This window comes from Sphaerodactylus townsendi, linkage group LG08 (assembly GCF_021028975.2).
Source record: "Sphaerodactylus townsendi isolate TG3544 linkage group LG08, MPM_Stown_v2.3, whole genome shotgun sequence".
In the NCBI taxonomy this organism is placed as follows: domain Eukaryota; kingdom Metazoa; phylum Chordata; class Lepidosauria; order Squamata; family Sphaerodactylidae; genus Sphaerodactylus; species Sphaerodactylus townsendi.
In genome coordinates, this window is record NC_059432.1 from 24,824,309 (window position 1) to 24,846,881 (window position 22,573).

Consider the following 22,573-nt stretch of genomic DNA (forward strand, 5'->3'; position numbering starts at 1 on the left):
TGATTTTAGTGGTGAGTTAAAGCTGATATTGCCCACGGAGTCTTGTCCTCTGATATCAGACGGAGTTTGCTCTGTCTCCCTTGTTTGAGTCTCTTCCCAGTTACAGTGTAAAGGAGAAGCAGAGTTAGTTTTTATACCCCACTTTTCTCTACCTTAAGGAGTCTCAAAGCAGCTTACAAACTCCTTCCCTTCTTTTTCCCACGACAGACACCTTGTGAGGTAGGTGAGGCTTCAGAGAGTTCTGAAAAAACTGTGACTGGCACAAGGTCACCCAGCAGGCTTCACGTGGAAGAGCAGGGAATAAAACCCAGTTCTTTAGTCTACCTCACTTAACCTCTAAATCACGCTGCTGAGTCCCAAGATAAGAATCTCTGGTCCTCACTATAAATATAACAAGCAAAAGTCCACACCTGGATGACAGACAGAAAATAACAAGCAAAAGTCCACACCTGGATGACAGACAGAAGGGAAGTGTGTGAGTGTGTGGGGGTACAAATCCTGAGTCAAACACCCATATCCAATTGGTGATGGAAAGGCTGTCAAGTCACAGCCAACTTACGGCAGCCCTGAAGGGTTTTCAAGGTGAGAGATGCTCAGAGGTGGTTTGCCTCCCTCTGCATAGCAACCTTAGACTTCCTTGGTGGTCTCCCATCCAAATACAAACCAGGGCTGACCCAACTTAGCTTCTAAGATTGGATGAAATCAGGCTAGCCTGAGCCATCCAGGTCAGGGACTCACTAATTACCAGCCCTCTAGTCCAATTTAGCTTAGTCACAACCAGACTTCACTGTTTACCTTTGCCACAGTAAGCATGTAGCCATGATGAGGTGTACCTTTCCTCTGTGTTGTCTTCCCAGCTAGTGAGGAAAACTTTATTAACACTCCCACAATTGGTTAGAAATCAGAAGTGTGGGCCAATTATTTTTAATGGGAAAATATACATAATCAGGGTACAAAGTGTACGTACATGTATATGGTGACGGCAAGTAGGCCATCTTACTAACTGATCATGTGGTTAATGCTATGGTTTTGTTCTATAGAAGAAACAGATAAGCATCTTTACATGAACAGAACATTTTTACTCTTGTAGTAATCGTAACTGACAAATCAAGCGAGGGAAGATCTGTGAAGTGATGTGCTGTTCTGTAGAGACTTATAGGTTGCGATGGCAAAGGCCGTTTATGTTTATGAAAAGATTACTGTTGAGTTGCAAGATTAGTCTCCTACCCGCCCTCCTTCCTCCTTTGATTAGTCTTTAGGGGTTTATCAAAATCTTTGAGAAGGCAGGCTTCCTTCAGAGAAGTGTTTAAATTATCTTAAATAACAGCATCAGATTTTTGTTGTTAGCCTTTTCATATCAGACTCTCCCCCCTCTTTTCATTTCACCAGAATCTCACTGAAACAAGACAATAATGAACAATATTTCATCTCTGCTCCCTTCTGCTCACGCTTAGGGCCTTTTCCACACATGACACGTGCGGCTTATTTTTATATCCGTCTGCAGTGCAAATGTAACATTTACACTGGCAAAATTGTGCATTCCATTTCCCTTCCATGTTCTGTCCTGTTGAAACAATGTTCAGATGTGACTCAAGAAAAAAGACCAAAAAAGACAAGAAAAAATAAAAAATAAACTGTGGCAAACAGAGTGAAATTTTGAAGATATGGTCAATATATGCGGACTGGATGAAAGAAGCTGGAGTCAATGAGGAAATATGGGAGAAGAGATTACAAAGAATGAACTTACTGCTGTTTGATAAAAAGAAAATACAGGGGGGAGGGGGAAAAGGGGAAAATGTATTGTTTGAAAACGAATGAAGAATATTAATATAAAATGGAATATTCAAATGATACAATAAAAAATAAAATAAATAAAAAAGACACCAGACTCTCAAGAGTCTCTTTTTTTTGTAATCTTCTTAAATTTTTCATTAATAAAGATTAATGTAGCAGAAAAAAGAGATAAGAAGAAAAACGGAGCCTATCATTGTTACAATTCTAAATACTAATAGGGGCAAGTTATATATAGAACTATATAAAAATGTAGATCTATTACCAGTATTGATAGAGTCTCTTTTAAAAGAATGATTGAAATGTAAATGTGGCTTGAGATTTTGTGGGGTAGAAGCTGCCTGTGCAAAAAGGATTAAACACCCCTCTTTACTGCTAATCCTGTAGTCCCAAATTTTCTCTTCCAATGTTGGGGTTTTCCCCCCCCAATGTTTGGGGGAGCCACTGGGTACCACAATATGCATTTGTGAGTACTTTGTAGTTTGGTCCATACTAGCCTATGTGAAAATTGCCCTAAACCCTACCTGTGTGAAAATTACCCTTGTGTGATCCTGCCAGACCCATTATTTTTTTTTCACACTCTCTTAAACCTTTTATAACTTTTCCACTCAAGCTTTTCTTCATCTACTTTTGATCTTTTATTTATTTACTTCATTTATACCCCACATTTATTCCTTTAGGGGAACTAAAGTGGGTTACAATACTCTCTTCTCCATTTTATCCTCACAACAACTTTGTAAGTAGGTTGGACTCCCCTGGTCACTTAGAAATAATTTTTATTTACCACAAGGAGGAACTTCTGAACACATTAAGCTGCCTTATATGGAGTCAGAGCCAGTGCATTGGTTTCTGTGCGCTTGAAAGGATATATAACTCTGTTTAGGATTGCCCTGTCAGTATTAAAACTGTCTGCTCTAATCGACAGCTGTTGTCCAGGATCTCAAGTTGAGGTCTTTTCACATTACTTAAAACTTGGATAGCCCAGGCTAGCCTAATCTCATCAGGTCTCAGAAGCTAAGCAGGATTGACTCTGGCCGTTTCCCCACTCAATTCTTCTGCTTTTGTTGCCTGCCGCGGCACTTTGCGCGGCCAAAATAATCTTGGAGGCCTGCTTTTCCCTACTACCTAAGCAGCGAGCAGCGCCTTAGAAAGCAACCTCTGCATTCTGCCGCTCTCAGCGCTTCACTCCCACTTTGGCGCTGCCACGTTATTTCGGTTCCTGTATGGTCCAGCACCTTTTAAAAAACCCGGGGAGTGACTCCGGGTTTAACTTTCCCGCCGTTGCTGGTGACGTATAGCCATCCATCCAATTAGGCAATGGTGGGGTGTGCACGATGCGCATGCAGCCTGGGTTTTAATTTTTTTATTTTTAACATTAAAAATCCACGTCTCCACGTCATTCTGCGCGCACAAGGGCATAGACGTGTATTGTGTCTGTTCAAATAGACACGGATTCCTCGGCACAGCGTGGGGACGTGGATTCGTCCTTTTGAAAATAAAAAAAATCCTGCCTCAGAACAGCGCAGCAGCCAATCAGGACAGCCCCTGACCGGATCGTGGGGAGTCCTGCGTAGCTGTTGCACGGCTGCTTCATTCATTTGACCAAGGGGAGGAAGCTGCGGTGGGGACCATGAGCCCACGCTCAAAAGGTCCTGCAGCAAAGGAAACCGCAGCGTATCGACCACCATTTTGTAAGTGGGGAAACGACCTCTGGCAAGTATTTAGACAGGAGTCCTCCAAGGAACACCAGGGTCATAAGAAGAAGAAGAAAAAGAAGAGTTTGGATTTATATCCCCCCTTTCTCTCCTGTAGGAGACTCAAAGGGGCTTACAATCTCCTTGCCCTTCCCCCCTCACAACAAACACCCTGTGAGGTAGGTGAGGCTGAGAGAGCTCCGAGAAGCTGTGACTAGCCCAAGGTCACCCAGCTGGCATGTGTGGGAGTGCACAGGCTAATCTGAATTCCCCAGATAAGCCTCCACAGCTCAGGCGGCAGAGCGGGGAATCAAACCTGGTTCCTCCAGATTAGATACACGAGCTCTTAACCTCCTACGCCACTGCTGCAAACCACCTCTGAATATCTCTTGCCTTGAAAACTCCACCAGAGGTTGGTATAAGTCAGATGTGACTTGATGGTTAAGACAACAACTTGGTCCTATAACAGAAGATGCTGGGGATTGATCCTAGGACCTTCTGCATGCTAGGCAGATGCTCTCCCACTGAGCCATGAAAGGAGGGTTCATTTTAAAAAATGTATACCTGGAATTCTAATTGGACTTTAAGTGTTCCTAAATTCAGTTTGTGCTCTTCAGACCAACATGGTTATCCACTCAAAACATCTCCTACAGTGTTCACATTAGGCATCCTGGTGGCTCTTAACACCTTCTCTTGATTCTGTTGCTTATCTTTGAACAGAGGAAGTGGTCTGTCAACTTCTCTCTAAACAACCTGAGCCCTTGCGCTTCTCTTATAGCACTCTCACTTCATGATCAACCTGGCTTCCTCAGCACTTGGAAGAGTTGCCTGTGTTCATTGCTTCATCTGTCAAAATTCAGGAAAGGATTTCAGTTCTTAAGTAATTCATGGGGGAAAGATGTTGGCGTATGTACTAGAGATGGGCATATTGGGATATATAGACAATGGGGCTGGGCGTGTGTGAGTTATATGATTTGTTTCCAAGAGACAGAAAAGGCTTACAAGTATATGGCGTTTAGATGTGCCCCCAACCCAAAGGCAGGCTGTGTACACTATTCCAGACTTGGGGGAGTGATATTTCAAATGGAACTGACAAGTGGACAAAGAGAAAGATGGTAACTTTGAATTAAATTAGGGTTGATCTTTAAGGAACTTTTTTTTTGCTGTCAAGTCACAGATGACTTTAAGCAACCCAATAGGGTTTCAAGGCAAGAGACCTTCAGAGGTGGTTTGCCATTGCCTGCCTCCATCTAACATCCCTGATACTCCTTGGGGTCTGCCATCCAAATAAGTTGAGGCCAAGAGTGACTGGCCCAAGGTCCACCAGCAAGTTTACATGCCAGAATGTGGAACTGGACCTGGGAAACTAGTCTGAGTCCTGACACCATGCTGGCTCTCTATGAAACGTACATAAACAGAAAGAAGAAGAAAAGTTTGGATTTATACCCTACCTTTCTCTCCTGTGAGGAGACTCAAAGGTGCTCACAAACTCCTTTCCCTTCCTCTTCCCACAACAGACACATTGTGAGAGAGGTGGGACTGAGAGAGTTTGAAGAGAACTGTGACTAGCCCAAGGTCACCCAGCAGACTTCATGTGTAGGAGTGGGGAAACAAATCCAATTCACCAGATAACAGACCACAGAAATTGAGATTGAACCAGTAGTGGGATTCAAATAATTTAACAACTGGTTGTTTACAAGCACCATTTTAACAACCGGTTCTGCCAAAGTGATGTGAATCTGCTGAATTCCTCTGGGTTGAGCTCCCTCTGAGCAGGACTCATAATAAATGGGGCACCATTGGGACTAAGCCTGAGGGAAGACAAGTTTCAGTGAAGAAGAGTGGGGGGATGAGAGGCTAGGTGGCAGAGGAGAAGAAAGGTGACATGGTCATTATCCTATAGCATGAATGTGGTCTCAGAATTTCTGGAGTAGCAATGATGTCCAATGGTCCAGACAAGATAAAAAACTTATTTCATTATGACAAAGTGTCAGCCTAGAGATATGACTGGCCAAAAGTGCTGGCTCAGAGGAACTGCTTAAATACTAATGCTTCCTTCATGACCTTGTTCAACTGTGACAGGAAACTGAAACCTGAGGTGGAAAGTGGAAATGGGACCAATAATGAGATCACCTGCCTAAAGTGCGGCTTGATTGACTTACTGGGTGGGTCTGCAGTCTGCGGGGTTTTCATAAAATTTTTGTCCTGGATGAGCATGAGGATCATTCATGAGTACAGAGCCAAAGAACAAAGCCTTGTTTTGGGTGTGTGTGTGTGTGTGTGTGTGTGTGTGTGTGGCCTTGTTTTGGGGTGTGTGTGTGTGTGTGTGTGTGTGTGTGTGTTGTGTGTAGAGCTCCAGGACACTGGAAAGGAGAACTTAGGTTTCTTAACTGTCTCTCTGTGCTCAGAGAAGTACAGGAGGAAGGAGTGTGGCAAATGAACCAGAGGTCCCAGAATGTTCTTCGCTCTCAGCTTGCTTTTGTGGAGTCTTTCTTCCTCAAAAATCTGTATGGAAGGCAGGTTCATCACTGCCTTTTTACATTTGCCTGTAAACCAATAGGAACAGTTTGTATTTTGTATTTGTAATTCAATTTATACCCCGCCTTATCCCCACAGGGCTCAGGGCGACTAACATCATAGCAAAACAATATACATCAAATATACAATATACATCAAAGTTGTAAGATATTTGCTGCCTTTTCCTAGGCAGGGTTCCTGTGTCTTTAACAAGTGCATGTCAACAATTCCACAGGAGCAGTGTCTTGCAGCAGGAAGACACAGTTGTGGGGAAAATGTCACAAGCTAAATTTCAGGGCAGAAGTCCAGTATGGAAGCAAGGTGAGAGCAGCAAAAACAACCATGCAACAACCCCCCCCCCCCCAGCCAGCCAAACCAAAACTTCCTGGACATGTCAGTGGCTCAAGATGTGACCGATGTACTCCTATTTCTTATAGAATCATAGAGTTGGAAGAGACCACAAGGACCATCAAGTCCAACCCCCTGCAATGTAGGAACACACAATCAAAGCATTCCTGACAGATGGCCATCCAGCCTGTGTTTAAAAACCTCCAAAGAAGGAGACTCCACAACTCTCGGAGGTGGTGCATTCCACTGTCGAACAGCCCTCACTGTCAGGAAGTTCTTCCTAATGTTTAGGTGGAATCTTTTTTTTCCTGTATCTTGAATCCATTACTCTCTGAGGCAGCAGAAAACAAGCTTGCTCCCTCTTCGACATGGCATCCCTTCAAATATTTAAACGAGAGCTCATTCCGCACATGCAAAATAATGCACTTTCAAACTGCTCTCAGTGCTCTTTGAAGCTGTGCAGAATAGCAAAATCCACTTGCAAACAGTTGTGAAAGTGGTTTGAAAATGCATTATTTTGCATGTGCGGAAAGGGCCATAGCTATCATGTCCCCCTCTTAACCTACGCTTCTCCAGACTAAATATCCTCAGCTCCCTAAGCCTCTCTTTGTAGGGCATGGACTGCAGACCTTTTAGCACCCATTCCAGCTTGTCAATATCCTTTTTGAATTGCGGTGCCCAGAACTGTACACAATATTCCAGGTGAGTTCTAACCAATGCAGAATAGAGAGCCTTGGGTTTACGACTGCCTTGGGTTTATTATGCAAGAAAAAAGGGGACACCTAAGTATTTTGATCAGTAAATACACCTGGCTCACTATTGAATAATATAAAAAGGGGTGAGGCAACTGGATAATTTAAAGCTCAGCTTGGATGGGTGGGTGCCGTGCCACGAAATGATACCTCCTCAGTCATTTTCCTCCTAGCAGTTGTTGCTTTCAGAAAAATGACTGGGAAAAAGGCGTTTCAGGCAGAAGCAGAAAAGTGTGACTAAGGAATACAACATTCCTCCTGCCACCAGATATATGCTGTGCTTTTAATAAGCCCACCTGGTGGTAGAAAGGGCTGTTGGGTCAAGGCATGAGACAAACAGAGGTAGTTTTCAGTGCCTGCTCCTGCGTCAAGACCCTCGACTTCTTCGGCAGTCTCTCATGCAAGTATGAACCAGGGCTGATGCCGTTTAGTTTTTGAGCACTGATGAGGTCAAGTTAACCTGTGCCAACCAGTTATAGGAAATCCCACTGACCCGCACTTTGCAGGAGTTCATCACAACCTCACATTCTTGAGGTGTGCTCCTTGAACTTCTCCTTCCTAGATTTTGAAATATTCCAGGAGTACAGACAAGGTGGGGAAGGGAAGGCAAGGCAAAGCTAGCATGCATGTAAAGCCTTGGGGGTGGGGGAAGTCCAGCGTAACTTACTCCTTCAGTGGTTTGAAAGGTTTCCATGGAAAGCTGGTTAAAAACATTTTTCTGTGACATAAAGGAAGCTGAAGCTGATAATGTGCTATGCAGAGTCCGTCTATAAAATTACTTTCCAGCTGAGGTTGGCTGCATCTGTTTTTTTTTAAAAAGGCAGTTAGTAAAAATAGGAAGTTGCAAACACTCTTGCTGCTAAATTCATAGTCAGATGGCTCTTTGAAGTGTGGTTTACACAGAAAGCCCTCAGCAGAGAAGGACATAAACTCAGTTTGGACAGCAAAATAAAAGCAATGATGTCACTTGCCAAACGTACAACATTCTTTTTGTTTGTTCTGGAAAAGGGCCTCTTCTCTATATAGGACAAACAGTTCAAAAGGATAAATGGTACCCTGTGTAAAGAAGATGCCCTATGTATTTCAGTTTTTAAAATACATGTATGAATCCCACCTATGTGTATGCACCAGAGGTGGGATCCAGCAGGTTCTCACCAGTTCCCCAGAGTGGGTTACTAATTATTTGTGTGTGCCGAGAGGGGGTTACTAATTGGACAGGCCCCTGCCAGTCAGAGTGGACAATACTGACTTGAATAGACAAATGGTCTGACTCAGTATGAGGTAGCTTCATAGGTGAAGAGAATGTGCAATCATTGCTGTAACCTGCCAACCCCTGTAAGCAATTGCTCATACAATTGTGCTGCTTGTGTACTAGCAGTGCAGATACATGGATGGAATATTGTGGCAGCTCCAGAGGTGGGATCCAACAGGTTCTCACCAGTTCCCAAGAGTGGGTTACTAATTATTTGTGTGTGCCGAAAGGGGGTTACTAATTGGGTCTGCTTTTCTGTTAGAAATTCCATTAGGTCCAAAAATCATAAAGTCCTGTTGTTTCCTATGTGGCTGGTTAGTGAAGGTAGAAAACGGGATAATTCTCCCTGTTGGGCTGTTTTAAAAACATGTTTTAGAAATATGGTAAAGTTCCTTGTTTAAGGAAAGTATCCTTCTTTTGATTTCTAGAAACAAAATTAAGTATTTGAAAGTATTAAGTATTTGACAGGCAGTCAACTAGAGGAGAAGTAGTTGTTTCTGTTGGCAGTAGATGATAGGACTTGCTATAATGAGTTTAAATTATGGACCGAAAGATACCAGCTGGAAATTAGGAACTTTTTTTTTACAGTAAGAGTTTTTTACAGTAATAGAGAAATTATTAATGCCCCACCCCTGGAATGCCCGGCCCATCGTGCCCCACCCAGCCTCATTGGTGCTACGCCACTGTTTGAATCCCACCACCATGGGAACCTGTTACTAAAATTTTTGGATCCCACCACTGGTATGCACCCTCTGTTGCTGTTTCCTATAACATGCCAAGTGATTCTGAGAATCTTTCAAGAGTGTTCCCTATACAATCTTTTTATTGAGGATGATTTATTAGTAACTCAGTTATAGATATGGATGGCATTTCATAGTGGATATGGGGTTTGTTAAAAGGTTGGTGATCATGGAACTTTTGGTATCTATAGTGGCTAGGTTCATAGCTTCAGAATCAGTGGTGCATGTAGGTAATCCTGAATCTTTGACCTAATGGTTTTGCACCCCCTCTCTTTAGATGGTAATATATATATATTTCAAATATGAAACTATAGGTTGCTTTTGGGGCCTCTGTGTTGAACTCATGAGCTGGGCCCCCCGATTTTCATCCTAAAGTCCAACCCTGAAGGCATCATCGCTTGAAACTTCTGTTTAGAATGTTGCTTGGGATGTCACTTGTGTATGTTCAATGAATGACTGAAAAGTCACCATGCAAATCTATGGGGTTCTCATCACCCCAGAAAAGCTGGCTGTAGAAAACTTGCCCTGATCTCGGTGGCCCAGATTAAAATCCAATCTTATCAGATCTCTGAAGCTAATCAGGGTCACCCTAGTTCGTATTTGGATGGGAAACCACCAAGGAAGTCCAGGATTGTGACACAGAAGCCGGCAATAGCAAACCACCTCTGAATGTCTCTTGCCTTGAAAACCCTATGGGGTCACTATAAGTCAATTGCAATTTGACAGCACCTTTCACCACCACAAAGCCAGAAACACCTACTGCTCATGAAATAAGGAAGAGAAGCAGAGGTGGGATCCAGCATTCACTTCTACCCAGTTCCCAAAGAGTGGAGTTTACCTGTAATTCATTTGTGTTGTGCCGAGAGGGGGTTACTAATTGGGTCACGGGCTTTTCCACTGTCTCCACGCCCTCAGCCTCCCGAGAGGCATACTGCCTTTGAACGTGGAAGGTTCCATATAGCAATTGTGACTAATAATGTAACTCCCTGAACTGGGTTAATCCCTTTCAGGTACCTCGCAATCTCATGGATTCTCAGCCTTTTGTACCTTTTATCTCACCAGTCTCTATCAAAGAACCTGTGTGTTTCACCATTGCTGTGTTCAGATTTGTGAGTTGGGGCATTTTCTATAATGTGATGATGATTTAGAAATGACCTGGTGCAAAAAAATTTTTTAGGGTCGTGGTGGGGTGGCTGCCCATGGGGGGTGGGGTGGGGGAATCCAACTCAGGTTTTACCCAGGACTCAGGTTTGCCTAGGTACGCCTCTGCCCCCTTTGCTGTGGGGGGGGGGGGCTGGCGAGGGAACCTGTTACTAAAATTTTTGGAACCCACCACTGAAGAGAAGGAATATTGTTAGCTCATTCTAAAAAAATAATGAGGGTTGGTATAAGACTGGGCTCAGGAGTCTCATTTCCTGTAGTTCAAACCCAAATCCTTAAATGCTGATTGTTGCACTGACTTGCCAGTTCTAAAGACTCACACTGCTGTTCTTGTTTGGGCAAAGTTCCTCTTGTAGTAAGTGGAACAAGAACCGTGTAATGAGGCTCCAGGTTTCGATATCGGATGCATCGCTTTGCTGCGCTCAGGAAGTTGTGACGCAAGTCATGGGCTGGGTTTGAGGTTTTGGAAGCCTTCTCTAAAGGCTGTCGGCATTTCCCTTGCCCTGTGGCAGTTCTGGAGTGGCAGCAACAGTTAGCAAAGTGTGGCGCTATGTTGGCTGAAAAGCAGATTTTCCTGGCTCTTTGCTTAATCCTCTTTATGGGATGCACAACACAAGGTAACATTGCAAGTGGCTTGTTCTTTTTGCAATATCCTCGGTCAGGTTTATACGAGGCTGTGGGGTGAAGGATGCCTTCTTGGCATGAGTATTGTTCTTATCCCTTTATGGTAGTGATGGCATCAGTAGCGTACGATGTCCCATCCCTGCATAATGAATGGGGAGAGGGACAGCCCTGCTCTGTGAGTGTGTGAGAGTGAGTGTGTGGCATCTCTTCAGATGCATTTTTGCGTATAGAACACAGGTGTCTTTTCCGTTATTTATTTACAGATCCCAGCAGGGTGAGATCCTAACCAAAGCTCTAAGGAGATGCACACTCCTTGGTTGAAAAGGTGCAACCTCTCAAAGAAACAAAAAGTTACAAAAAAATCCTTAAGTTGCAGAGAGTTGCTGTAGGAAGGGGAACAAGTTTGTGAATGTTCAAGGTTTCTCTTTTCGTTTTGATTTGATGCGTATTCTTCATGTGCAAAAGGGGTTGTATCACTTATGCCCAGTGATGATGACATGGGCATGGTGATGCACTCTTACATTTCACACAACAGTTGTAAGTTACAGTGGACATATGAGCTGAAGAAAAAGATCATGCTTTTATAACAACAAAGCATTGCTATCTGAGTGCTGACAAAATGTATTATGTAGATTAAATGGGGGCAACAGAGGAGAAAATGTTGTATGTTCACTGTTGTATGTTTACAGCACATACCCCAGATGGTATGGGACCCACTGATTTGTAAGCACGTGTCAGGAAGGAACAGGGCATCACAATCACATGACAGGAAGAGCCTCCTGTTGAGAAAAGGCATATCTCCACCTCATGTCAATTTTTTCCTGCTCCTCTCAGTGAAAAGAGATGGAGAAGAGGTGGTATCCTCGCTCTCTGGATGACCAATAACAAATACTTTCAAAAAGAAAAAAAACCCAGCAAAAACATGGCGGATGTAGGGACTTGTGAAAACAATGTATAGGGGGCTCTGTGAACCACTTGAAATTTCCAACCCATGGGTTGAATATCACAGCCTCAGACAAGTATGCTGTCATTTTAAGTATAAGTTTCAGACTTTTTAATCATAGACTTTAAGGTTGCAGAACTAAGCATGAATTCCAGATTGGCAAAAGCAGTGGTTTCTGCCCTGATGAACAAATACTATTTATATGAAAGTAGCAAGCTTATAATATGCATACAGTTTTAAGAGTTTAGGCCTTTGAACTTTCTAGAAAACTACTGTGCCCATAACTTCACTTAAAATCTGTGTACAGAGTGGGCAGAGAGGGGAGAAAATGCTCTTCACCCCGCCCCCCCGTTGTTATATCTACCTATCTCATTGACTTTAATGCATTTGCTTAGAAGGTAAGGGTAACTGATTGCAGAACATAATATTGAGGCATGCATGAAGCAGAATAGCAGGTGTTTGTAAAGGAACTCAGCTTCCTCCGCTGGGGCTTCAGTTTTGTCCTTTGGTGCAAGAGGAAGTTTCTGTAGGTGTGAAGAAATGGAAGGTTATCTTCTATATTTCTACAAATGTGAAGAAATTGAGGGTTCTCTTCTGTACGCCAAAAGTTACCACACAGGATACATAAACAGCTAAAAGGAAATGCTGATAACGAACCTACATCCTAGATGCATTTATGAGACCTCTAATTTGTTAGCTTTTCCTGTTGAGCCAATGAAATCATACTACATTCAGAATGGCTTCTGGTCTGATATGTTTTCAAGCTATTCCGTCCACAGCTGGGATCTATGGAACTGCTTAGAATCACAAAAAACAAACAAATGTGGAATGGTTGCTTTTTTTTTGAGCAGCAGATCTTACTTATTCTATTACAAACTGCTTTTGAAATGCTCATCTTTTTGAAAAGTAGTTTTACCATGCAGAGGATGGGGATGGGGATGGGGAGAGGAAATGCTATTTGAGGACAAAAATAACATTGCTGTTCTTTCTTGCTCAGAGAATTATTGCATCCCTTGGATACTGATACATAAGATGCGACTTATGTTTACCACTTTTGTAAAAAGACTTCTTGAAACAAAGCAAATGAAAAGGGTTAAGAGTGCATTATTTAACCGAAATTCCAGTTTTATTAGCCTTTTTTTTTTTTTTAAGCTTGGAGGGATTCAGTTCAAAAGTGGAAGGAAGTGTAACAAAAAAGAGACAGTGAAACTTGGGTGGATTCCGCATGGACCAAAAACACTGCTGTTTTGGGCCCATATGGAATCCGCCTTGGGTAAACAAAGGATGAATGCAGCCAGAAAGAAAGATTTCTTTCTATTAATCCTGCTGAATCCTGCTATTAATCCTGCTGAAGAGAGGGATGAAAGATTAATACCACAAATTGTTAAGCCAGGTTTCAAATACTTTTGGGCCCCTTTGAACTTTAGAAAGAGAGAGCTACACTGGAATGTGGTTCAGCTAAATGGGAAAGAATTCAACTGAATCGTTTCAGTCAGAAATGATCCTAGACAGTATCTGCAGCAACAACTATTTTCCACAACAAGTTTAAATGCTTTTATGGAGACATCATCTCTTCTGATAACCTTTATCTTAAATTGGCTCCCTATTTTCTGCTTGGCTAGAGCTAATGATGACACAGAGGAAATTGTGTGCTTGCTACTGGAAAGCCACCCTGAATGTTTGTTGATCAGCGGATCAAATGTTTCTGTCTTTGTTCAGACAGATTACACACCTGTTCTTTATAGGGTTGCCAGATCCAAGTTAGGAAATTCTTAGAGATTTGGGGATGGAACCTGGAGAGGGGAGAAACCTCAGTGGGGGACAATGCCATAGAATCCAGCTGTCAAAGGAGCAGCAGTGGCGTAGTGGTTAAGAGCGGGTGTACTCTAATCTGGAGGAACCGGGTTTGATTCCCTGCTCTGCCTCCTGAGCTGTGGAGGCTTATCTGGGGAAATCAGTTTAGCCTGTACACTCCAACACATGCCAGCTGGGTGACCTTGGGCTAGTCACAGTTCTTCTGAGCTCTCTCAGTTCCACCTACATCACAGGGTGTTTGTTGTGAGGGGGGAAGGGAAAGGAGTTTGTAAGCCCCTTTGAGTCTCCTTCAGGAGAGAAAGGGGGGATATAAATCCAACTCTTCTTCTTCTTCTTCTTCTTCTTCTTCTTCTTCTTCTTCTTCTTCTTCTTCTTCTTCTTCTTCTTCTTCTTCTTCTTCTTCTTCTTCTTCTTCTTCTTTGTCAAATCAATGTTCTCCAGGGGAACTGAGCTTTGTAGTCTAGAGATGAACTGTAATTTTGGGGGATCCCCAGGTCCCTACAGATACTCCTTTTTCTGCTGATTGGTTCTCATCTCAGATCCCTGATGCTGAGTAAGGTGGTTTTCTGAATGTAGACTGTGTGGGGCTACTGCCACTCGAGGATTTCCCCCCACGTGGAAATCCAGAAACCCCTGGATGAAAGGAAAACATCTACCTTATATGGTGCTCATTCTCACGCACATCTCAGATCATTTGTTAGGTATCTGCCCAAGGGAGCTTTAACTCTTGAAAGCTCATACCCTCCAAATCCTCTTGGTCTCTAAGATACTTCACAGGACTTGAGTCTGGCATTTGGAGGGCCTTCCCTTTTAAAGTGGAAGGAGAAAGGGGTGGCGGCGCGGGGGGGGGGGGATCTGTGGGGTGGCTGCAGGTGGAGCATTCCATGTGGACTCTTCCTTGAAGTTATGTGGAGTGGGTGGGAGCTAAGTGACATTTTCAAAATGCGCAGCTAGCTGCTGTATGTCATCATTTCGCTTTAGACTTTTAGAGGGTTTTTTTAACTTTTCCTGCTAAACTGTGCTACAGTTCTACAGTGCAGCTCAGTGGGGAAAGGGAACATGAAGGAAGATTAGTATGTTGGGAGAAAAGGGAAGAAACAAGGACTGTGTTGCCAACTTTGGCTTGGGACATTCTTGGAAAGCCAAAATATGTGACATGTGTTCCAAGGAGTGTTGCCCAGCTATCCTTTAATATGTAGCCACAACTCCACCATGTGTTCTTCTTCCTGGCAGTGTTCCGCATGCCTGCGCATCCATTCAATTGCTTGAACATATAATGCTTGAACATATAATTGCTTGAACATATAATCTATGTGTTCAGCTGGTTTATGATTACATTAGATTGCTATTGTTTCTTCAACCCGTTGACAGCGTTATTGAAACATCTGAGGCCAGGGAACAAGGAGCACATGTGACTGTAGTAGTGTGTGCACAGCAGAAGGTGTGCAGAACACAGGGAATCCTTCCCACGCACGGAAACAAACTCACATTCAGCGTCACCTCTAGTTTGAGGAAGAAAAGGGAGCTCATCAATGAAGTTATGCCATCAGGTTCACCCACTAATGTTGCCATTTTTTCCAGTGATCTCTGTGGTCTGGACTGTAACTCCAGGAGAACTTTAGACTCCATGGTGGTTGAGTTAGCCCTAGGTAGTTGAGGGGGCAGTGTCAGCAGCCACAGACATGGGTATGGGAAAGATATGGATGCTGTTCCCATTTGCTGCTGCTGTGGTAGAGCAGGGTGTGTTTTTGCTCCTTTCTCTGGAAGCAGCCAATGCTGTTTTGAGTGTTCACTGAACTTTGCAAATAGGGGTGCCAACCTTCTTGTGGGGCCTGGAGATCTCCTGTCATTACAACTCATCTCCAGACAATAGAGCTCAGTTCCCCTGGAGTAAATGGCTGCTTTGGAGGGGGCTCTCTCTGGCATCATATCCTGATGAAGTCTCTCCCCTCCCAGGTGTCACTTCCAAAATCTCCATGTATTTCACAACCCCCAGCTGCAAATCGTCCAGGGCCAAGGCTTTGCCATTAGAACAATCAACTTGTTAGGCAAGCTGCACATGATATCAGTGTGGGTTGTTTTTTTTTATTCCCCTGGGTCCTCTTTTTGAATTTATTCCACTTTCTGGGCCCTCCATCCAAATGAAGAATGTAAGAGTACTGCATTTTACCACCTACCAATACTTATCCGTGATGTATCTGCTGTGCTGTAACAGTAGAATGTCTGAGTACGTTGAGAGAGCCTTTCTGTGATCAGGCTGCCTCTATACACTTATAATACAGGAACAAGGTTGGATTCTATCACAGATGCTGTCAAGGGACTTAAATCCCATCACACTATTATTTTTTTCTTTTTGAAGTATAGTCCCTTGAATTTTCACATTGTGTAGAGTGAGAAAGCAGATCCCACCTGCCACCCAAAAATTCACTCCAGATATTTCACCCTACTTTCCAGCTATCTAGCCTCTTCTGGACATGTAGAAGTTCTGAGATTCAATTCCTTGCATCCCCAGTTAAAAGGATCACATAACTGGTGATGTGGACGATCTCTGCCTGAGACCCTGGAGAGCTGCTGGTGGTCTACTGACTTTCGATGGACCAAGGTCTGATGGTTGCCAGCTCCAGGTTGGGAAATACCTGGAGATTTTGGGAGTGGCACCTGAGGAGGGTGGGGTTTGGAAGAGGAGGGACCTCAGTGGGTTATCATGCCATTTTCTCCAGCTCAACTGATCTCTGTCATCGATCTCCACCCCTCAGCCACAACCCCACCCCCAAATAAGTTGAGTTTTCCTAAACATTTTGTGGATCTCCACAAATACCCAACAGAGGGCTTTTTCGCACACACGGTTTGTTCTTGAATTAAGGCAATCCTCATCGACATCCTGACCTTTTTGTTGCTGTTTCGTCGCTCGAGATCATTCACACATCACCAGGTTGTTGTGGATGTTCTTGTTGCTTCAGAAACCCCCTGGTTTTGCATTGCCCTGGAATGCAGTACAAACGAGAGTTCCGATTGGCTGTTGTGCTGTCCAAGGGCGTGTTCCATGTGACGCTTGGCCCCCGTCATCACGAGCTAATGAGCTAACAAGTCAGCGTGATTTCACTATCTCAGTGTACCACTGCATTGAGAACTCGCTATCTCGAGATATCGGGGTGGTGTTGGAAACAATGCACTGCATGAGCGACTGCGAGGAGGGGCGGGAGGAGAGTGAGACGGAAACGAAACATTGAAATGTGCGCGCGCAACTGGCAAGCTCTACCGCATCCTGCTTGGTTGGAGGAAATCGCATCACACAGTGGGTGTGATTCCTTGCAGTCGCTTGTTCCAGTTGCGTTTTGCTGAGAGCAGTTACCAGTTGTGCAATGCATATTCTTGCTCAGAGGGTATACATGCTATCTTTGGTCCTATGGCAAATGACAAGGAAAAAAGAAAATAAAACTCCTTATATGAGGACCAACCAAAACAACACAAAGCAATGTTTCTTCAGTTTGCACATCCTTTTGTGCCACTTTCGTTGGTCCTCCTAAAAGGTATAATGTGGCTTTTGTTTTTTGGGGGTGTTGTTTTGGACCAGTGAGGCTCTCTGCAATAGTTTTCTCTTAACAGCCGTTATTCCTTTGGCCGCTGGATAAAACTGATGTTGCTGAACAAACAGTTGATCAAAAAGAAGGCAAGAGGCTGACAAAGCAAAGATCCTGGAACACGAGCCCAGATCATGAGACAACCAAGATGCCTTCTGGTGTTAACTCAGATACAGTGGTGGAAGTTTTAGCTGGCCCCAGGTAGGGCATCTGCTTTGGTCCCAGGTTTAGTCTATGGTATCTCCCGTGAATAGACTCAGACAGTATGAGGTATGCCTGAGACCCAGGAGAGCCCCTGCCAGTCAGAGTGGACAATACTGACTTGAATAGACAAATGGTCTCACTCAGTACGAGGTAGCTTCATAGGTGAAGAGCATGTGCAATCATTGCTGTAACCTGCCAACCCCTGTAAGCAATTGCTCATACAACTGTGCTGCTTGCGTACTAGCAGTGCAGATACATGGATGGAATATTGTGGCAGCAGCTCAATTCACCAGCAGAGAAATTGCAAAAGGCATTTCTTTTCAGAGGCAGCTACTGCAATTTTTTTATTAATTTCTGCTCTGGATCTTAATTATATATGGCAAAAATAAACAAATCTTTCTGAATGTACTATCAGCATTGCCTCTTATATAATAACATCACCTATAAATTGGAGGGAGCAGAAAGCTACACAAATTTCTGTTCCTAAACAACAAACTGCACATGACACACAAATGTCCCTTTTATTTAAAGAACCACAAATGGACAAAGGCAGCTTCAAAAAGCTCAGAAGTGCAGACAGAGAGGGGGTGTCTGACTGTTTCCATGACAGCTGTTTCTCTGCACAGTAATCTCACCCACTGCTGTTTTTCTTCCCATGGGTTCCAGATAAGAAGTTACCCTGGTGGACATTTGTATTTAATACACATCTTCCTTATGCAGTCAGTGTATACAGGCTGAACGTGGAGGGGCAGAGAGCAAGTCTTGCCCCCAGCTGACGCATTTGTGTTTAAAGGTCAAAACAGACTGCTCACAAGTACAATGTGTAGAACTTTCTGTATGAGGTTGGGCACTCTGCTTTCTAACAGTTTCCAGCTTCAGCTGTACATGTGTATGCTCTGTTCTAATCTGTAAATGAATGTGCAAGAGTTGGGGGTGTTTGTTTTCCTCTTAAAATGGCTACAGTTTCTCATGCTGTAGGCCTGCTCAGTGGGAAGAGCCTACCACTTGATTCCATATGCTGACGTGACCAAACCTTCTTATAAAACAGATATCAACCTGCTTTTGAATTCTATAATTCCCCAGTGTTCACCCATGTTCCTAAATGAACAGCAGCTGCATTACAAGTGGTGTCTTTTCCTAACCCAGACAACCTCTGTCCAACGTTTTATATGGCGGAACTCTTCAAGTAGCAAAACACAGTATTCAGTTCAAAGCTGAGGCAAGAAACTATCAACTGTTTTTTTTTGTTTAGCTTGGTATGTGCAGTTGTCCTGGATGCTGAAACCACTCCCTCTAACACCATCAAGTTTCTCTGCTTTGGTCAGAATGGAAGTTGGTGTAAGTCCAGTGGTCACATTCTTTAAGGACTTTCTTTAGGTCAAGATCATTTTAGATAAACTTTGAGCTTGGACCTGCAGTTTTGCTATATTAAGCAAGAGATTGTAGATCTTACAACACATTTTCATTTTGATGCTGATCTATCGCCACTGACCTTTCGGACTTAGGCACCAAGTTTTGAAATGTGTACATGAACACTGAAGCTGTTTGGAGGACTTGGAATTTTTTGTGTGAAAGATGAAGTTCTCTCTTCAGGAAACCACAGGATGTTTCCCTTGAAGCCTTGGCCCGGGACAATCCTTCTTTGAAACTCTAATATTGAACCATTCCGTTCTATTTCTTAGTATGTATAATAATATTATTTAGCAAGTATTATGAATAAACCTCAATTTTTAATATATAAACATTTCCACCAGGTGTTCCTGTTCAGATGGGGAGGTACATGCGGGTCAGATGCAGACCTGACACCCTTTTCTCAAATTGTGTTCAAGAACAAGGCCCACGGACTGTAATTCCTGACAGAGCTGATAACATGATCCTCCCTCCCAAGGCTGATCCAGTGCTGTAAGTAAAATCAGTTTTCACCTTCAAAGCCTTTTTCTGGTCTTAGTCAATCTTGAAAATATTGACTTGTTGTATATGAAGCTGGATTCAAATTAAATTTTCCCTTAAGGGACTTCCTTAAAGATGCTTTCATCATGGAGTGAAACTTTTTTACTCCACCCATCCCAATAACGATCAATAACCATCTTCAAAAGAATTTACTGAAGAATAGAACAACAACAAATTAAAAAAGCATTGTGATCATGGGTTGTTTGCTCTGAAAATGCTATTCCAGCTCCATTTTGTTCCTAGCTGTTGATGGAAGAGGACAGACCAGAGGCATATATTTCATTTCAGCATCATAAAACTGATTCAGTTCATGAAGTGATCTTTCTTCTGGGCAGTGGATTAGAGTGTGACTTCTCCTGCTTTATTATTATTATTTAATTATTATGCGTTCCAGGTTGAAGAAATTTCAAGAACATCCTGATACCTCTGCATTTTCTGAAGATGAATATGGATCGGGAAATGAAATGGAATTGGAGTCTGGATCAGGCATTGATGACAGTCTTGATGGCTTTATCGTTCCTGATTTCGTTCTGCACCAGTCAGACAGGGATATGAAGCTGAGATTAACAGACGAAGGCTTATTTCTGCATAACCAGCAGCTGTGATTTCTGTCATAGCCAAGTGCTGCCGCCTTCTTTTTCCTATGCCTTTTGTGTTTTATGACTGGAAGAGATTATACTCAGAAGAAATGTTGTATAACACCCTCCCCCCGCCCAAACTCTAGACCCATCCATAAATGTCTTAAAATATCTAGTGCTTTTCTTTGCCCTAAACCTATCAAATGCAAGCTCTTCTTTTTAAAAGATGTAGGTGGCCCCCTTTTGGTTATTGGTTCACAAAACTGTTTTTTTGAAAATTAGATGTTTGCCAAATGAGGAAAGAAGGAACACAACATATTTTTAAAAGCAAACACAGTGGAATATCAATAATGGAATACTAGAATCCCTGGAAATATTTCCTTTCAGTTGGCTCTTCATTCTATAACAGTTCCCTTTCTCAATTAGTCCTACAGGCAAATCCGGGAAAGTGCATTCCATAGCCCCACATCCTTTTGAAGTGTACTTGTATTAGTAAACAAATAAAATAAAAAGTGGTATTCCAGGTCACAAAATACTGTTCAGTTGTTCCCATCCGGAACTTACTTTGAATTTGAGGAGCAACTTGTTTTATATGTTCAAATCTTTCGTTCCATTTCAACCATATCCTAATGTGATCTTGTGATTGCAGAGATACACCTCTTAAATCTTTTGTTCATCTTAAGGCCAGATACTTGTTTTACAGCACTTAAGTAGATGGATGGATTTCCCCTACATGACATGCATTTTTAAAACCTTAAATTCTAATAAATTTAGGTGCAACTAAAGATGCTTCTTATTTCTGACAACTTCTTTATTTTATTTATTTTGTTTATACTCTCCATTTCTTCTCCAATGGGGAGGCAACGTGGCTTACATCATTTTCCTTTTCTTTTGACCAAATATTCTTACTATGATTTAAAAAATGCTTGATCAACATTCCATCCAAAATTATAATACATGTGAAAATGTCAAAAGCTAAGTTACAAGTGATCTGTTGTTGGAGAAATTGACATATACGAAATGCATCTTTCTGGCCACTTTACCAACAGAATGGCTGTTTGGGAAGAGGGGTGGATTATACAGGCTGTTCTCTCTCAAGACTGAGGAAGCAAGCCTGTGGTGCAAAATATGAATGCACCCTAATTTTTTCTAAGGCTGATTCCGCATGGGCCAAAAACAGTGGTGTGAAAATGGTGTGAAAACAGTATAAACCCTTTTACACCGTTTTAAACCCTTTTACACCATTTCCTATCGTTTTCACACTGCTGTTTTTAGCCCATACGGAATCAGCCTAAGACATTATGTAATGAGTGTGGGCCCAGATCATATTAGGCACGGAAGAAGGGCTGCAGCGTCTCCCTGTGCTCCAATTTTCCCTATGAGAAGTTGCTGTGGAAAGCTGCTGTCTGTCCTATTGGAAAACATGTGTGATGGCTATAGTCACATAGCTGTCATGGGCCTGGAGGGATGCTGCGCCCTGGGCGCACACCATTGGGATCATGTTAGGGGTGGAAAATCGCCCCCACATGCCCCCCCCTTACCTTAGTTCAGCCGGTGGCCCAGCCAGGCTGCTTTTTCAGCTGGCTTCTCTTTATCCAAAAACAGGTGGAGCTGGTGAACCAGGCAGAGCCACTGCAGTAATCTGAACCTCAAAGGACAGTAATGAATCCAGGAGCAGCCCCAAATCTCGCACCTGAACCTTTTGGGGCAATAAGACCCCATCCAGAACCTGGAGTCCCGTGATCTCATGGAGTTGGGAGCCCAGAACACAGAGAACCTCCATCTTGTCTGGATTCAGCCTCAATTTGTTGGTCCTCATCCAGTGTATATCTGCTTTCAGGCAGTAGTCCAGGACATGGAATACCTCTCCTGACTGATGAAACGGAGAGATAGAGCAGGGTGTCACCTGCATATTAATGACACTTGACTCCAAATCCCCTGGTGACCTCACCAGCAGCTCCATGTAGATGTTGAACAGTGTAGGGGACAGGACTGAGTCCTGGAGAACTTCACAAGGGAGCTCCCAGGATTGTGAGCACAAGTCCTCCAGCACTATCTTCTGGAACCAACCCTGAAGGTAGGAGGGGAACCACTGTAACACAGTGCACCACAACTCCATTTGCTGGAGCCAGTCCAGCAAAATACCATGGTCTAAGGTATCAAAAGCCATTGAGAGACCAAGGCTATTTCTATGCCATAACCATGCTTGAAACCAGATTGAAATGGGTCCAGAAAATCAGTTTCTTCCAAGTAAGTCTGCAGTTGAGCCCCCACCACTGTCTCTAGGACCTTGCCCAAAAATGGAATGTTGGCCACCCGAAGCACGGGCACTACCTCCTTCAACAAAGAGGCATTTACCACCTCTTCAACCCACTGGGACAGTCCCATCCCACCTCCCCCACCCCCCGGTAGCTTTTATCTACAATGACTGAAATTGATCCAATAAGATCAGACAGTGCTCTGGACACCTCCACAGATTGCTATTCAATGGTGGAGTCCAATGCCAGGTGGATCTGAGTGATTTGCTTGGCCTTAGATTCATGCATGGTAAGCTTTCACACTGCACGTTGTCTGTGCTGCATAGCGTCCATTTCACAATCTCCCAGCACTGCATCTCTGTGTG

General features: G+C 43.2%; 1 protein-coding gene across 1 annotated transcript; it reads left to right on the forward strand.

Annotated features, from left to right (window-relative positions):
• The first annotated feature begins 10,735 nt into the window (after nt 1-10,735).
• SRGN (serglycin) lies at nt 10,736-20,735 on the forward strand. Its single transcript, XM_048505009.1, has 3 exons — nt 10,736-10,872; nt 19,177-19,324; nt 19,767-20,735. Exons 1-3 carry the CDS (start codon nt 10,806-10,808, stop codon nt 19,975-19,977), a joined length of 426 nt encoding a protein of 141 aa, XP_048360966.1. The 5' UTR covers nt 10,736-10,805; the 3' UTR covers nt 19,978-20,735.
• The last annotated feature ends 1,838 nt before the right edge of the window (nt 20,736-22,573 follow it).

Excerpts from the sequence above, each read along its gene's own strand:
- SRGN (XM_048505009.1), top strand. The coding sequence starts at position 10,806 with ATGTTGGCTGAAAAGCAGATTTTCCTGGCTCTTTGCTTAATCCTCTTT. Across the intron at positions 10,873-19,176 it reads TATGGGATGCACAACACAAG|GTGTTCCTGTTCAGATGGGG; the intron begins GTAACATTGCAA and ends CATTTCCACCAG. Across the intron at positions 19,325-19,766 it reads CCCAAGGCTGATCCAGTGCT|GTTGAAGAAATTTCAAGAAC; the intron begins GTAAGTAAAATC and ends TATGCGTTCCAG.